We start from the raw sequence: 18,054 nt of genomic DNA, 5'->3' as shown, positions 1-18,054 counted from the left end.
TTAATCCATCCACAAAATATCCTGTGCCATATGATACCCCAACTTTGTGTCCATCAAAATACCAAGAATATATGTGGGAGGTAGTCAATGAACTTATGTCAAAGTGAATTCTCTACAATCCCTGTGCCCAAGTAATCTGGTAAATTTGGGGAGTTCTGTTACATTGACGGTAGTACCCAGGGTCCTAAACAAGGCCAATGCAATCAACAGTGCTTCAAAACTTTTTTTTTTAATTGAGGGTGATCAAAGTGTCAGATTGAGAGATTTTTAAAAATCCCATTGATGATATATCCTAACAAATGAAGGCAGCTTGAGCTCTTAATGTTGAAAATTGCTCTCTATTTACAAATAGATTACTATTTTCCAAGTTAAAAAAAAAAAGCCCTTTATATACATTAACTCATTTAGTCCTCATAACCCCCCACCATGAGAAAGGTACTGCTATCACCCCTATTTCACCAATGAAGAAGCCGGGTACACAGAGGTTAAGCCCCTTGTTCACAGTTACCCCACTAGTAAGTGTATGAGGCCAGATTCAAACCCAGGCAGGCTAGCTGCAGAGCTCAGACCCATGGCCACTAAGATATGCTGCCTCTTATTGATACTGCCCGTGACTATGTGTCTGTGTGTCTGCAGAAACTCTTCATGCAGCCTGCCTTTGTTAAGCATTTCATTCTCTGATCACCCATTCAGGCACTGTGCACAGCAGAGGGAGGCAGCAGCAGACCACAGTGCTAGGGGCTCAGGGCATGTGTCTAGTTCAACAAGGATAAAGGCAATAAGGATGCTGACCAGTTAAAGGGATGCTACACAAGTGAGAGCGGGCAGCCTCATCCTAGTTCGGGGTGTGAGAGGAGAAACGTCCTAAGGAAGTGTTTAAGCTAAAACAAAAGGATGAGCAGGAACTGGCAAGGCAGTGTGGGGGACAAGGAAGACGAGCGAGTGCCAGAGGCAAGGACCCACCCCTGAGAGGTCCTGAGGATGGTCAGAGCACACCCTGAACTTTTTCTACAAAAGCCTCGCTATTCCTGGCTGTCACGTCTCGAGCTGGTTGAGACCTGCTGCCCACTGACCAAGATGACCTGCTGGGCCATGGCACTCCACACCAAGGATTCATTCTTGTCTCCCACAAGCCAGCTGCCCAGCCTGGAAAAGATAAGTGTTTCAGAGGCACAGTTTCATGTAGGCACATCGTGGAATTAAAATTACTTCAGGGATGCCTACAATAAAGCTGAAGGGAACACCCAAAAGGCCATAGGAAGCATGCTTTATTGAGTTTACAATGCAGAAAGTATTTGTAGTTCCTTAGACATTTGCATTGCTATAAAAATTACACTTTATGGTATAATTATTAATGAGTTGAAGAGAAATAAACAGTATAAACAAAATATGGCCTATACCATGGAAATGTAAACCATATAAATCAAAACCATAAAACAATTATTCAATACTCAGAGGCCTACTTAATATATACACATGAAATTTCTTACACACATACACAATAAAAGCCCACAACAACCATCACTCTGAAGCCGATCCCTGTACAAATATGAAAATAAATCTTTATCTTTAACCTCAATTTTATCTTCAGCAAGAGGGTTGTGCGACTTGGGTTTATGAAAATCACATTTAGTATTAAATAATCAAGTGTCACAAACATCATAGAAAGCAGCAAGTGGAAAAAATAAATTATGAAAATGCATGAGGCTAAAAGTTAACAGTGAAAAATGTTATCCAATTTTCTTCTTCATGACGAAATTAAAATATTATCCAATGTGTCAGGATACATAAAAAAGGAGCGTAGTATAAGTGTGATTTTAAAAGCTCTCAAAGGAAAAATTGAGTCAAGATGAGTTACTTGCATAGGACTATGCAAATGTATCAAATTAAGTCTAAGTTAAAAACATTAAATATTTTTGTTCTGACTGAAAATACATTTTAAATTTGAGAACACCTTCATGAAATCAAATGTTGGTAATAATAATTATGATTTCCCACCAATGTGGCTGAAAGAGCTTTAAGTTGCTTTTCTTTAATCAAGATTGCTAACCAGGGCTATAAGTCCCCAATTTGGATTTTGTTGCCAAAATATTTATCCGGGTTCCAACAGTTAAAGAGGATTGCTTCATCTATCAAAGACACCTCTGTAAATTCCCAATCAGTTCAGGTGCCCTGGCCATGCAATCCAGAGGCAAAGACAGGATAATACTTCTGTTCAAAGGCAGACTCTATGTACAGACTGTCAGACAATTATAGAGACACTCTGGGGGAAAATAAATAAAGGCAACACAATAACATGTATACTAACACAGTTTTGTGCAACTGCACCGAACACCTAAACACATGTCCCAAATGTCAACACATACATCTCAGGTCCCTTCTAACCTGGGCTCCATAGATGCCACTGAGCCAAAGAGCAGGGGTGAAACTTCCTCTCACCACGGTACAGAAGTAACCACCACTTCCTCCCACAGTTTGACAATTCCCCAGAAGCACGGCATTATTTCTGGTCAAAAATGTAAACTTTTTTTCTGGGGCCAAAACACATCAAACAGGAAACAGGAATTCATGTAGAGTTGTTCAGGATAGATCCACATTCCAGTAAAAAAGCTAGATGTCTTCCATGGAGAAAAGGCACGCTTTTAAAAGCTAAATAATGTCGTGGCCACTTATAATCTATATGTGTAATGTATCTGATCAATTTTCATGGAAAAAAAAATGAAGCTGGGTAATTTAAGATTTGATCATAAAAATCATAAACAGGAGAAAAATTGCCACAAGAATTAATTCAGGAATGCTTTTAGCTTATTAACACAATAAATAACAGCTATTATTTAAGTGTTTTCAGCAAGCTACTTGGGGCTTGGACCTATATGAACCAAGGTGAGTTCAAATCTCCAGTTGGGAATAACTTAATTGGATCAGGGTGCTGAAAACCAAAACCCAAAAACCAGGCTTCACTGACCCCAACTAGGGTCAGGTGTTGACTCCTTCAGCTCTCAGATACATGTCAATGGGGAAGATGGGAGGCCCTTCAGGTTCCAGGAGAGCAAGGTCAACCAGGTCCTTGGGGAGGATGAGTCACTAGTCACATTAAATAAAGGACTCTGACTCACCTGTCCTAACTGCAGCTCCTCTTTTAAAGATGTTGTTTTCTGAAACCATGCATACCATTTCTTTCACTGTTCATGACTTAAGGAGTGAACGCTGGCAACTAGGGAGTCAGGGGATTTGCATTATATTGGAGATTATGCTTTTAAATCATGGGAAAGTTTGAAATAAGCATGCATATTTTCATTTGGCAGAATGTTAAATCATTCTAAGTACTGGTGTATTTATTTTTAATAAGATATCATTCACATACCATAAAATTCACCCTTTTAAAGTACACAATTCAGTGGTTTTCAGTATATTCGCAAAGTTGTACAACCATTACCACTATCTAATTCCAGAACATTCTCATCATCCACCAAAGAAACCACATATCCATTAGCAGTCACTCCCAATTCCTCCCTCTCCCCAGCCCCTGGCAACAACTCACTGTGTATTTTTTAAGTGAAGAGTGACAACCTTCCAGGGCATTGTATTTTCAGAAGTACGTGGCTTTACATAATTTCATTAGAATTTTTAACATTGAATTTAAACCATGGACTTTATAAGTCTTCTGAGATTATAAAATACCCTCCTTTATATACAGCTATTTTTGTCACAAAAATGTTTTCTTTCTTTATACATAAAAAAATAGATTTTTCTGTCTCCACTGGAGCCTAAAATATCACCATTTTTTCTCAATTAAATTCTGTTCTCGTCTCAGAAGTGAGAAAAATCAATACTCCAATATTTAAAAAGTACAAATAACCAGAGTCCTTACTAACTGTGGGCCGTGGCGCTCTCCCTCCCATCGCTTCAAGTGCTACAGAATCTGAGAGTGTCCAGGCCAGGGCGGCCAGGCCACGCAGCCTACGTTACAGAGAAGGAAACATCTAACGTGGGCTGGGGATGTGTCCAAGACCACAAGGCTAGTCAACAGCAAAGCTAGGAGGATAACCCCCTTTCACTAGTACATGAGTATCGAACGTCTGAAGTAAACGTTGTCATAGATTATACAAAGTCAGCTACCACATGAATCTAAGCGTGTCAGTGAGTTTCTATAGCTTTGATCTGAGCATGTGATTTTTTACCACTTTAAAAACATTTACATGTTATCTTTTAAGACTCTGTAAGGACAAGTATATTTAACCAGAAGGCCCAAATCGTTCATTGAAACATAGCAAAGAGGAGCCGGGGTTTTGGCGGGACCCCAGAGCACAGTTCAGATTCCCACACTGTAACTCTCCATATGACAGTGTCCACAGGATGCAACACTCTATGTAAGAAGCAAACAAGTCACACAAATTCAGTACTCTGGACCCGAAGACTTCATTGGCCAAGGATGTTTGAGATTTAACCATTGCAACAATTCTTCATCTGGATTGACTTTTTGGAATTGGTCCCGCTCAGATTGGTAATGGATTTGCTGTCATCCTCATCAATTCTTTTTTTCACCTCCCTAGAGAGACAGAGAGAGAGAGAGAGGATTACTGAGGTATAAAACAAAACCACAAACGGCTCTGTAGAAATAAAAACAGCACTGCTGAGTGCTTCCGCGTGCCATCCAGACATGGCTCTAAACGCTTCATAGGCACTGACTTATTTAATCTTCACAAGAACCATATGAATTTGTTGTGTCCATTTTATACGTTAGAAAATGAAGGCAAAGAGAGGTTAGGAAATTTCTCTTAGGTCACCCAGCTGGAGAAGTGGCAGAGCTGGGATTCTAACTATGCAGGCTGCTCCTGGGCCTGCTCTGAGCACCAGGCCACGTGCGCACACACAAACACACGTACACACAGAGACACACATGCACCTGTGCATATGCACACACACAGCCTACTCTTGCTCTCTCCTGTGGTTCAGGATGCTCTGTAGTCTGCCACGTGCACAGCTTACTCCTTAACACTCTGGAACCTGGCTTCCATCCCCAACTAATACTTGCTGACCTTAGCAAAAGCAATCATGACTTTATAGCCACTCTTTAATTATACCTGATCGTGGAGATAACAATGAATGGTTAAAATCCAGCAAAAAAAAAAAAAATCTTCCTTTTGCCTCTTCCTAAATTACTTTTAGAATTAACCGCTAGAGGCCACACTGAGAGATCTCCGTGATCTTACGAAAAGCCCCTAGGGAAGTGTCCTTCCCAGTGTAGCCCTGGGGATGCTTGTGAAATATGCAGATCCTAAATCCCACCTTGGATAAGCTGAATGACAATCTCTGCGGAGACAGCTCCCCAAGATGGCCCCAAACAATTCTGCCCTCCCTTGTCAGTGCCTGGTGCACCCCCAACAGGAGATGGAGCTTGTGCCACCCCCAGCTTTGCCACTTAGAAGCTGCGTCACTTAGAGCAAGTTGATTGAGCATTCTAGATCTCAATTTTCTTATCAGTCATAGCATCCTCACATCTCTCCCTTCTGGGAGGTGCAGTGGCCTCTATCAACTACATTTCATATGGCTGCCTGGTCATGTTTCTTGACCAGTGTTAAACTGCACAGCTTGTATTCCCTTGCTAGCTCTCTGGAACCCAATGAGGGGCTTTCACATGCTAAGAGCTCATAATACTGCAGACATTACTGAACCTGAAAGCAAACATTAAGGGGGGAAAATAGATACCCACATCTTTCATCTGGCCCTCAATTTCTTTAATCCACCAAAAAATGCAGGCATATCCCACTTTAAGGAAATCAGAAAGATAAAATTCCCCACCTCTAAAACAGGTTTAAGGCTGGGAAAATTAAATTACCTCACCAAAAACTACCACATCCTTAGCAGCTGCATTTTAATGACTCAGTCTTATGGACGGATTCACATCCAATGGGCTCGGCTCTCGGGCTGAGCTGACATATCAGCTCGAGCTTTTTATGTTTTTCTCAAATATCCGGCCACTGATCAATTAAATGCCTGTTGAACTTGAATCTGTTGCAGAATGTGTAAAGCCTGTGGTTCTCGTGACGGCAGATTTACTTACCAACGGACACTGGTTGTGACAGATGTGCTATCAGAACTATAGGGAGGGGCTGGCCCAGTGGCTCAAGTGGTTGGGTGTGCGCGCTCTGCTGTGGTGGCCTGGGGTTCGCCGGTTCGGATCCCGGGCACGCACCAACGCACCGCTTGGCAAGCCATGCTGTGGCGGCGTCCCATATAAAGTGGAGGAAGGTGGGCATGGATGTTAGCCCAGGGCCAGTCTTCCTCAGCAAAAAGAGGAGGATTGGCAGATGTTAGCTCAGGGCTGATCCTCCTCACAAAAAAAAAAAAAAAAAAAAAGGAACTATAGGGAAACTGCATTTCTAGGAGGAACTTCTCCTGGGATAGAGAGGTTTTCCAAGAAAAAGCAGAGTAGTTCAGATCGTTATCCAGACATTTACAGCCTCCCTTCCAAAATGAATTCTGTTTCAGGCAGTGCAAATCCACAAACTCTTCTAGTTCAAGTTCCGAGACATGACATGGGGTGAAAGGGCCTGTGCTGGGAATCACCAGATCTAAATCCAGAACTGACACGTTTTGCATTATATGTAACTTTCTAAAGGCTGGGAAACTTTTTTAAATGACAATTTCACTTTGGAGACTATATCATTTTCATTTAAGTCTTAGGTACTTTGACAAACAAACTTGAAGGCAGAGTAGAAAGCAAATTAAAGTCTTTACCTCTCTGCTTTATTTATAATTTTCATACTTATCACTAACATAACTATACTAGAGGCCTCAAACCAGGCCATAATGCAATAACAGCAATAAAAAAACTCCTTGATAAGTGATTTACAAGAAGTGGCCTTATCATCAAAATGCCTTTGTGCACAGGTGTTTGTGCACAGGTGTTTTAAGTAATCGAACACCAGCCTGTGCTCCAGCTGTGGCTCAGCATGCCGGGCAGCAGCAGATGGGGAGAACGGCACAGGTGGTGAGGGCCTCTCCCATCTTTATGATACAATAAAGAGGAAAGATCTGCACTCTGGGTGTGACGCAGCAATTTGGAGTCATTTAATATGACCCCATAAGACGACTCAGCATTAAATAGTGACTATGTTACTCAGTGGAGTATACAGACTGTTATATATAGAATCACACACTGTCAGAACCAGAGAGGACCTTAGAGGTCATTTTCTCAGCCCTCTCCCTCATTTCACAGATTAGAGACGCCTAAAGGAGGACAGGGACTTGTTCAAGACTCCACGGCTATTCAGGGGTAGGTTTCGGATTGGACAGCGAGCCTCCTGACACCACATCCTCCAACATGCTGGGCAGCAGCCGTGACCACGTACAGGGCCTGGCCTGCGGCACCCCTTCCTGCTCGGCTAGAGCAGCAATGCAGCACCCCCACTGCCTCAGGTTAAGGCCCCACCCACCTCCTGTCCAGCTTGGGCCCAACCACTCTGAAGATCTGCAGGTCCTCCCCATGCCCACCTGCCTCAGCAGGCACATCCCTTCCATCCAGGAATCCTCAGGTACATTTTAATGAAACACGAACACGACCACATGAAAAAGTCAATACACCTATCAATTCAGCAACTATTCCATCTTCAGGGCATTTCACTGAATCTTCCCCTCTTGTTTGGCCAAAATGGCTGGTGTTCCTTACGTACTCAAAGGTGCATGGAATCTATTATTTCACCCAACTTATGAAGGTTTGACTCTGGCTCTCATTTGACAAATGTGATATTAGCCCATGATTCTCCTACTAACCACAGACAAAAAACATGGAATTCACTTGAATCTACACAAGTTTAAACGTTTGCCTCTTTTCTACCTGTTTTAAGTCACACTCATAGTGTGCACTGTTTTGGCTTTAAACAAAGATGATTTCCAGTGTGGTGGGGGAGACGGCTCTCTCTGGGACTGATGTCAAAGGAGACAATGTTCAAAGGCTGAGTTCCAGCCCAAGGCATCTGCCAAGCAGGCCACCTGAAGACCTGGGCCTGTTTCCTGACTCTCAGGAGAGGGCCACCGTCTCTCCAAGGCCCAGTCCAAGCATTCTACTCACAGAATTCTATTCTGGAAGCACTAGGAACACCAAGTCATTAACAGAAAAGCAGCATTTTAAAACACTGCAAAGTATTTTCATTGTCAATATATAGTAGCAGAACAGGCCACTTATCATACTAAAGTTAAGATTCTTGTAAAACATCACAAATGATCAGGAAAAGAACCATATGCCTAAAATTATGTTTTTGCTTTATCAGCAATTAGAGATCATTGGCTGGATTTTGTTAACACATTTTGATGTTTTCTTTCTTTTTTTTTTTTTTTTTGGATATTTAATCTCTTTAGGCCAGTAAAGAATCATCTTTTCATTTGCGGCAGAAAGCTAGGCAGAAGAGATAAATCTAACAGATAATGTTATTTCCTAAGAATACTCCAAGGATTAAAACACTCACATTTATATCCAACTTCTCCAATGATGCAATTTTCATTCTAATCTACATCCCAAATATCATTTATTATTAACACCATTGCTTTCGCTTAATAATTACCTGGGTAATAATTTTAACAACGTGCTCCCCACTGGCATGATATACAATTTGCTTTGTTGAGTTTTTTTTTCCCTTTACCTCAGAAAACGTCATAATAGATGGTTATATTCACAATAGTCTCTTGTGTTTAAAATCTGGTTCCTGGAAATGATTCATACAAATCAACTATTAGCTTTGTGGTGACATTTTGCAGAAATGTCAGCGACACCCCAGCTGCATCTGCTTTGTTTGGCAGTAAAGGTATTTTGCCAGTGTTCACAGGGAACAAGCAGTGTTACCAGTTTTTGTAAAATCCATGTTTAATTGTTTCTCTAACCACTAAGGAAAGACATCACGGTGTTTTCCAAGGTACATGCATGCTATGGTCATGAAATTTGACATATTCACCAACTAAGTGAAAAGTCAACCCTACGTTCAGTTTTCCAAATACAAAGCAAAATTTTACCGAGCAAGATGGAGAACAGCTTCCACTACATTTGAACCATCTTTGGCACTTGTTTCACAGAATAATGCCCCGTAGGTCTGTAGAAAAGAAATACACACAATTAAATAAAGGCTTTATTTAAGTTTCCTGCAATGATAGCTTTTAAAATCAATAAATAAAATAAAAATATTTTCTTGTTGAGTATTCTAAGAGTGACTAATACCTAGGAAACTGGATTCAGAGTTTCAGTATTTAAAAAAAAATGACTAGTTTGAGCCTCATTATTCCAGGAACAGTTCCTAGTCAGAAGATTTTTATTTTGCATTAAAAAAAGTACAATACAAAATTTCATGTTTTAAGGTTCTTATTTCCAACAGTGCTACCAAATGCTACCAAATGTTCTCTATCAGATAATTTGAGAGATAAAAGTGACAGCTTATGATAACCACTCATGAATTAAATTGTCCATCAAAAGTACATCTCTTTTTGGCCAGCAGCTAACACACATCCTCCTTCACACTATCATCTCTTCCCATCAAGATTCAGCAGCCTGTATGTTGCTAAAGCCAATAGACATTTTCTAGTCCTCTATTATCCAACCTCCCAGTGGATATGTATGTGATCACTGATCATACCACTCTCCTGCTTCTAATCTTTCAATGCATCCCGTTCCTCTTCAAGCAATGGTCAAATGCTTTACCATGGCCGACAAGGCCTAGCTTGTATGTGGCCCCAGACAACCTCCCAGCTTTACCTGCCACCATTCTCCCTCACTCACAATGCTCCAGTTACCTGGACTTTCCTTCTCTTTCTCCAACGCTCCAAACTCCCTCCCACCTCACGACCTTTGCACCTGCTGTTCCCATTACCTAGATTACCCCCTACCCCTATCAACCCTCTTCTCCAGGCTGACTCCTACCTTCCTTTTGGATTTTTAGGTAATCCTCCCTTGAAGTTAACATTAAGTGTTTTCTAACCCTGCAAAGTCGCTATTAGGTCTTCCTATTATAAAACCTCATAGCCACCAGTATTTTTCCTGCATAGTACTTGCCACAACTGTAAGTGATGAAGTTATTTTTGTGTATCTTTCTCTAATAAGCCGGAGACAATTTCCCTTAGAAAAGGGAACTACATGTACTGTGGGCCTGGGTGTCGGTTAAGCAGGCCTCTGTGGGACGAGGGGAGGATGTGAGGGCTTCTCTGGAGCAGGGAGACAGAGAAGAACCAGACAATGAGGAAAGACTCTACAGTGGGACCTTTACTTATGAGCCCCCGAATCCATAGACAACCTACAAAAATCACAAAGTGAACACATTTCTAGTAGAAACAGGTAGTGCTGCTGCTGAGTTCTACAGCCAGGATGTTACAGAGTGAAATAGATGATGCCTTTGAGGATGCAGGAGGGTAGACGTCATGAGATCCATGAGTAAGCAAGCCTCAGGAACTCAGAAATCATGAGGATGGAATAGATCTGGCATGCGGCCAGGAGTTATGAGATCTCTAAGGGGGCATGTGGGACAGAGTCCAGGAAGTGTATCACATGGGCTTAATGTCTGTCTCCCCCAGACCATAAACTACGTGGGGACAAGGACTATCTGTTTTGTTCTCTACTCTTCGCTCAGCACACAATGAAGTGCTTGTCACATGGTGGATAAGATTAAATACGTGTTGAATGAATTTCTTCCGTATTTCATTGCCTCGTTTTGACGTTCATCCCATTTGGTTCACAGTTCTAAAATTTAAAGCAAGAAAAAATTTCCAACTTAAATAGTGAAACTGAAGCTTCTTTTTAAAGTTCACAGGTATATGCTACACAGCAGGCACTTCACAGCGCTCACACAGACAACAATGACAGCAACATCAAAGCGGACCGTCATGGTATGAACTCTCATTCGACCCCAGGAACATCTGATGCCTTGTTCGGGTAAGACAAGTCATAAGAGGGCCACGTAGCATCCTGACACAATGACAATAATGGGAGAATAAACACTGCCCACAATAATAATCTGGACAGGAATGAGCTCCAGCCTCTATACAAAAGCAAACCCAAAAACAATTGTAGACAACTAAGCATAAATTTTAGTGAAAACAACAAGTCTTCCGATTCTCTTCCACCCAGGTGACACTGCATCTTCTTCTACTCCTTGGCATAGTAACCTGCTGGAACCAAACCCATTGTTTCTAAACAGGACACTCATTCTTTTTCCTTCACCTGGATTCCAGGACTAGAGAAGGATTCCAGGAACCAGGTGAGTGAGGAGGAAGACGGGATAATTCTGGCTCCTCTCTGTCAATGTTCCTCAATGGGGTAATGATCATTTTACCTCTATGAGGGATTTAATCCTTAGTGCAATTACTTATAGTCACGAAAGGGTGGGGGAGGGGCCACTGGGAGTTCTGCCTGGATGAGAAGGCCAGAAGCCCATCAAACGGCAAAGGCAGACAAAAGCGAAAGGCCACTGACTCCGAGCCAGTGATCTCCTAGGGTCTATCGCAATGGGACCCACTCTCACTCTTACCATGGCCAGTTTTTCTCCAAAGTATCCTGGGACACATTTTTGTCCCTCTGCGGCAGCAGTGTCACGAAGATCAGCCTTGTTTCCTACCAACATGATAGGAATGCTCTCATGGGTTGCATCCTACCACAAAGAAAAGAGACAAATCGTGCATGCATCAAACATCGGACAAGTTACAACAACAACAGCAGCAGCTCTCATTTTCCAAATGCCCCTTGGGTGCCACATGACATATAGATAATATCTTTAAACCTCAAAGTCTCTAAAAAGAACCCAACTTTTTCCCACTGACAGGTGAGAACATAAATTCAGAGAGGTTAAACGAGAACTTGTAAGGGCCAGAGTCTGACTCCATCACCCTTCCTACCACACAAACCCACATAAACTCTGGAAGCATGACCACAGAATCAAATCTGGCCGTGGTGCCACATAATTTTCTACAACTTTCACTCCAAACAACAGTGATTACAAGTCCACTTCATGATCCCAGAAACAAAACACACAAGTAATCCCTCAGCAATAACGGGACAAAAATGGAGCTTGAAAGTTCCACACTTACTGCTATCTGCTCTACAACAAAAGCAAAACATGCAAGTCCTCAAGGTCGACATTTTCTTATGAGGAGTCAATTACTGATCATCCAAAGTAACGGATTCTGAGGATAATGCTCCCAAATCTCACATGCACACTGCCACACCGTCCCCGCACGCACAGTGGAGCTAGGGATGGACTGTGAGATGTGACAGGCAGAGCTGTCAGAGACCCGCCCCTCCCCCACCTGACCACTCACGGGCTGCGTGAAACCAGGCAAGTCTCTGCATGTTTCTGCCTCAGTTTCCCTATCTGTAAAATGAAGGGTGTAGTAAGGGCACATCCCTCCTCAGCAGGCTATGATGAGAACAAAAGAAGATAACCCAACTAGCACAGAAAAACAGGTTTCTGGTTCTTAAACAAGAGAAGCAGCAGCCCTGACAAAGACATGGGGAAATCACTCTTCACAGCACCCGAAGAGACCGGGTGCTCATTCAGTCTGGTGCTATCCCTGACACAGGCTCAAGAAACGAGCCTTAAAAATAATGAGATTATATTTGACTTCCTTTCTATTCTGACCATTTTCCTCTGATCGAAGGCACCAGAGTGTAGGAAAAGCAAAAGGGAGAAGGGAATGAAAGGCCCTCCCCAAATCTAGACACCCCACCATTAACGTGTTAATTCACTGTGTTCTTTGGCAAACTGCTCAGGAGCCAAGGGGGCATCATTCGAGAGCCATTAATCAAACATTTGCTTAAGGAAGCCAAGCATCCCGAGCGTCCAAATGGCTTCCCACAGTCATGCAGGTAAATACTGCATCTCCTTCCAGTCTTGACCCTTCTGGTGAGGGTCCTTTCCCTACCCTCTTCTTCTTTCTATAACATTCCTATCATTCTATTTACTTATTTCATTTACGTTTGTTGCTTGTTATGTCTCCCCCACTAGAGTACAAGCTGCATAAGGACAGGGCTCTTCGATTTATTAATGGATATACCACAAGCCCTAGAACAGTCCATGCACAGGGTAGGTACCCCGAAATATTTCTGAATGTGTAAAAGTTGGGAAGAGATCTCACATCTCAAGTGTCTTCATTCAACTTTTACCCAAATAATCAATAAATTATTCATGATGGGTAAGTAAATGGCCATAATCTTATTTTATCCATAATTTTATTACAAGATTTTGAAAGCCAATGGTTTTCAAAGTGTATTAATTATTAATGCAGAGGGTCCATTCACCACGGACATTCTACTGCTTCTCAATCCTCTGGCCTATCTCTACGATCACACCATTAGCTTCTACCCTCACTAATGTGGCCATATAAATTATGCCTATAGAATCCTCAAATTAGAAAGGGTGAGCCACGGCAAAGGTTCATTGTGTCCATTTTTTTCTAAGGGGAAAGTCAAATGCCAAGTGGTATTTAATTTTTCTCCATAAAAAATTCAAGAATTCATCTTGAATACAGTTTTCTTCCTTTTCAGACCCTATGGAAGGTGATAAGAATAGCTGAAAAGGTCACTTACCGTGTGCAGGTGCTTAGCAAATTATGACAGTGGGACTCCTGACACATGCCATGGCTGGTCACTAAGGGCTATTTCAACACCATGGCTGAGCACAGTGTGCCTTCTTTTCTTGAGCATAATCCAAAGACTTAATCTGAAGACTAAGGCAAATAGTTTCAATAATAACAAGTTTTGCCATAGATTTTCAATATCTGTGTATATGAGTTAGTTGGGATTATGCGTTATTCTCTGAACTCATTGGTCTCTCCTGGGGAGGTCCATTTGTTCCCCTGAGTAGATGCCTCTCCTCTATGCACTAACTGTACCTTGGAAATTCTTTGTTGACATCAAAAGCATTTTTTCTTAATCTGCTCACTTTATGTGCTTTATCAAAGAAGCTACCAGTGTTGAATCAGGAGGTCCAATTCCCTCTTCCACTTCCAGCCTCTAAACGAGTATAAGCCAGTGTCATACACTTTCTATGCCTCAGTTTTCCCATAAAAGTGAGGATGACATTACATTTCTTATTTCCTTTCTCAGATGTGTTACGGAGATGAATACAACATGTAGAAAGTTTTGTGAAATAAAAATATTACAAAAATGTCAACACACTTTCATTGTATTTATAATAATTTTACATCATGATATTTCAGTTGAACAAAATACACATTTATTTATCATTGCCTAAGTCATATAGCCAATTGCAATCAGTCATTTCTTCTATCACTTCTTTAGTTAGAAAGAGAACATTAATTCTGGTTTTTTCACAGCGTATGAAATAGGCCCAGCTGAAGAACCTAGAGGCTAACTTGTGATCAGATGGCAATCAGTTCTCTGTTTTGCCACCACTGTACTTAATGCCTGTTAAAAATTAAAGTTAATAGAATTACTTGAAAAATTGTATTAGCCACTAGTTTTGATTTTTTTTCCAAGAGAGTATGCTGAACCATAGCTTGAACTGTAGTTTTATGTTGATTAATATCTGCTGGTAGCATACTAACTGTGGTCTAAACTATTTCCTACTTTTAAAAATTATTTACAATGATGGGCCGGCCCTGTGGCTTGGCGGTTAAGTGCGCGCGCTGCGATGCTGGCGGCCCGGGTTCGGATCCCGGGTGCGCATCGAGGCACCACTTCTCCGTTCATCCTGAGGCCGAGTCCCGCATACAGCAACTAGAAGGATGTGCAGCTACGACATACAACTATCCACTGGGGCTTTGGGGGGAAAAAATAAAATAAATAAAATCTTTAAAAAAAAAAAAAAAAAAATTATTTACAATGAAACCAAAGGATGTGAAAACTCCTCAGGTGAAAGACTAAAAGAAATTTAACGAAAAGAAAGCACAGATGTTACTATTCATGTTTAAAATACCAACTGGTATCTCAGTGGTACCTTGGGATGTGTAAAGACTCAAATCACTTCCAGAATAAGGTTGAGAAGACAGCTGCTATAGAATGTGGGCCCGGCACCTGCTCACACTCGGGTGGTGTTTCCCCTGCGCTTCCAGCACACATTGCGGAAGCCTCTACCCGAATCTAACTGCACTACACCCCCGCCACACCACCCCCTTGTTTGTAAGAGCTGCTGCTTTTCACTTGCTTTCAACGGGGTTCTGATTTTATCTGTAAGAAAACCCAGAAGTTTTATTCCCAGAAGCTCCCTTTAGCAGCATCCTTGGCTCCGCGGGAACTTGCTCAGCTACTGCGGAAGAGACCAATACTGCCAAGTGCCATCGGGAACTCTGCCCTGACATCCAGTTCCTCCTGAGAGCTGGGATCAATGGTTTCCAATTGTCCATTTCCACTAAGAAGAGAAAGAGCATTTTCCAAGTCGGCCGATAACTCCCCCATGTAATTTTGTGTCTCTGTTTTGATTTCTTACCTCAATCATATCTACCCATTCTCGGACATTAAGGAAGCTTTTCTCACACGTAACATCGTACAGCAGCAAAACACCATCTGCTCTTCTGAAGTAAGACTTGGCAATACTTCTGAATCTGGAAAAGAGAAAGGCACGTAAGTGACGGTCTAATGAGTCAGTCAGTTTGGTGCTGCCTCATTCGTCATCTCTTTTATGCTCGCTTCTTTTCATCTTCTAAAACAACCCCTGATTTAGAAGACTCTAATGGCAACATCTTAGTGTGAAATAGCCATGTCCGAGGCCTAGAAGGACCCAGTGAAAGGTAACAGGATGAGAATCTGGGCTACTGATTTAACAAGCGAATCATTTTCTCTACCAAACAATGCCCAAAAAGTCTACAAACCCCAAAGCACAACCAGGACAAGGTTGAGAGAATAATTTCTAAAAACTTTAGCCTCAGCAGAGGCTACCAGAACGCATGTGTGGGACACAGAGAAAGATGGAAGGAGATGCACGTTAGAGAAAAATTATGTTTTGGGCGGTGGGTGGGGAGTATTACAGGTGGGTGGAAGAAGAACTAACACCGTGAACCACCACAACGTGCCAGAGCCTTTACATACACCCGGCTGTGGGGGGTTCCCTGGGGGAAGAGCAGACCTCAACATAAATGTCCTAACTCTAAACCAACTGCTGTATTTTATAGTATCTTCAATAGGGCCATGTCAATCACAGGTATTTATTAACTGTTGAAACTCCCAGTCTGCTAGAGAATATAAGCTCCCTGTGGGCAGGTATTTGCGTCTGTCCACTGTTGAATCTTAGCACCCTGACTGCTGTCTGGTACAGAGGTGGGCTGGCGCCCCATGCTTATTTGTTGAACAACTGGGGAGATTCTGTTCCCAAAGAATTAGATAACCTATGCTTAAATGCTTCTGGTCATTGGCAATGAAAGCAAGATAAGATACTGTCCCCAGATGCGAGTCTGCTATTCAGTTTGTGCCTCTGCCCTTGAACCCAGGGGGGCTGATGGGTCCTCTTCTCCATCTTTTATTGTGCCCCAGCTAAGGCGCTCCTCACACTGCCACTGAACTGGGGAGTGTGGCCTCAACTGAATTCTCTTGTTAGGAAACAAGTTTTTCCCAAGTGAACACCAGTTCAAAGGAAGCTTAAAGATCTTCTTCTAGCACAACTGATAAATAAGTGAAGGATGTGGCAAAAAGCAAGCATTCTTGAAATTCTAATATACTATCTAATTATATCTAGTAAATTGTAATTATGTAATTATGAGTATAAAAAACACCAAGCGTCCTCCAGGGCCTGTCTGTGCAAACCTAAACAGTGCCCAAAGCATCACGAAGAGCACTTGCCTCTCCTGACCAGCCGTATCCCAGAGCTGCAGAACTGTTCGCTCTCCGTCTACAATGAGAGTTTTCATTTGAAAATCGACTCCTGAAAAGGAACATACGAGATGGCAGAGAACACGATGTGAGTAATGCCATTGGTTTCATTTTCAAGCCCTCTTAGATGACACAAAAGCCAACAAGCCAAAGCTCAGCAAGGCAGAGAGGAATGAGCACGGCCTTCATGGAGAGTGACCTGCACAGACTAATTTGAGTCAGACAACACACGTGCACCCAGATGCACCGTCTGCAGGTCAGCTGACTTGGGGAAGGACTTCATCTATGCACAGAAGGAAAATCTATGTTCTATTTGCTCATGTAGTTAGATGAACTCGATTGTATCTGTGCGTGTGTGTGTGCATGCACGTAAATGACGTAAATGTGTGTATGTGTATATGCGTGTATATGGGTATGTACATGTATATATGCCATGCCCTGCAGCAACTGAACCACATACTGTAGTCTTTCTTTGAATCAAACTGAAGTGAACTTTCAGCTTGGTTATCTTGAAGGATATAATAGAACCATAAATTTACAAAGACACCCATTGTGAAGAGGGTAATCAATCTGTTCTAACATTCCTGGTTAACAAAATAAGAACTCTTTAGAAGAAGAAGAAAAATAAATGATCATTTGCATATCTTCAACTCCTTTTACTGATTATTATGCAAATTTGGGAAATCAGGACACTACTTCTTTCCTTGTTCTGAGAGGTATTACTCATGTGTTTGTTGTGAAGGGGGCAGGGAGCACACATCTGCCTTTGATTTTGACCATAATGACAAACTGGCTGTCAATAATGTCACTTTATCAACACCAAATGACACCTGATCAGAAAGCCTTCCCCTGGCCACCCTGCATAAACTGCTCCTCTCCCCAAACCCCAAACCTCATATTTTTTAATTTGTTTTTTCATCCATTTCCCTCCTTTGTGATGTAAGTTCCTTGTGGCTGCGACTTAGTCGGCTTTGTTCATCGTGTATCCTTAGCGCCTACAACAGTCTCTGGCTCACAGAAGGACTCAGGAACTGTCTGCTGAATAAATGAATCTGTCATCTCAGGCTCTAAACTTGGTTTGGTTGATCTCACCGTCTAAGTAAGAAGATACCTCTGTCCTTTGCCAGTCTTCCTTTCCCAAAGTTGGGCCTTAGCCAAAACAGACGAAGACTATTCTATAGACAAGGACACACACACACACACACCCCTATAAATACATATGTATACAGAGAGAGAGAAGGAGAGAGATCTGTGTA

General features: G+C 42.0%; 1 protein-coding gene and 1 long non-coding RNA gene across 5 annotated transcripts in view; one reads left to right on the top strand and one right to left on the bottom strand.

Moving 5' to 3' along the window:
- Nucleotides 1-18,054, top strand: part of LOC147914356 (uncharacterized) — a 1,093,764-nt gene that overhangs the window by 991,003 nt on the left and 84,707 nt on the right. The window lies entirely within an intron of this gene.
- Nucleotides 1,252-18,054, bottom strand: part of RASEF (RAS and EF-hand domain containing) — a 72,282-nt gene continuing 55,479 nt past the window's right edge. For 2 of the 4 annotated variants that reach the window (XM_087444425.1, XM_004439613.3), the window contains 5 exons: nucleotides 16,769-16,850; nucleotides 15,423-15,537; nucleotides 11,508-11,627; nucleotides 9,010-9,086; nucleotides 1,252-4,549 (listed from right to left, as the gene is read on the bottom strand). In XM_087444425.1, the coding sequence (XP_087300551.1) occupies nucleotides 4,444-4,549; nucleotides 9,010-9,086; nucleotides 11,508-11,627; nucleotides 15,423-15,537; nucleotides 16,769-16,850 (500 nt within the window). In that variant the 3' untranslated portion in view covers nucleotides 1,252-4,443. The other 2 variants (XM_087444426.1, XM_087444427.1) reach the window with 2 other exon arrangements.

The sequence above is a fragment of the Ceratotherium simum genome, chromosome 20 (genome assembly GCF_057802395.1).
Source record: "Ceratotherium simum simum isolate JZ-2026a chromosome 20, ASM5780239v1, whole genome shotgun sequence".
Taxonomy (NCBI): Eukaryota; Metazoa; Chordata; class Mammalia; order Perissodactyla; family Rhinocerotidae; genus Ceratotherium; species Ceratotherium simum.
This window is presented reverse-complemented; position numbering and strand designations above follow the sequence as displayed.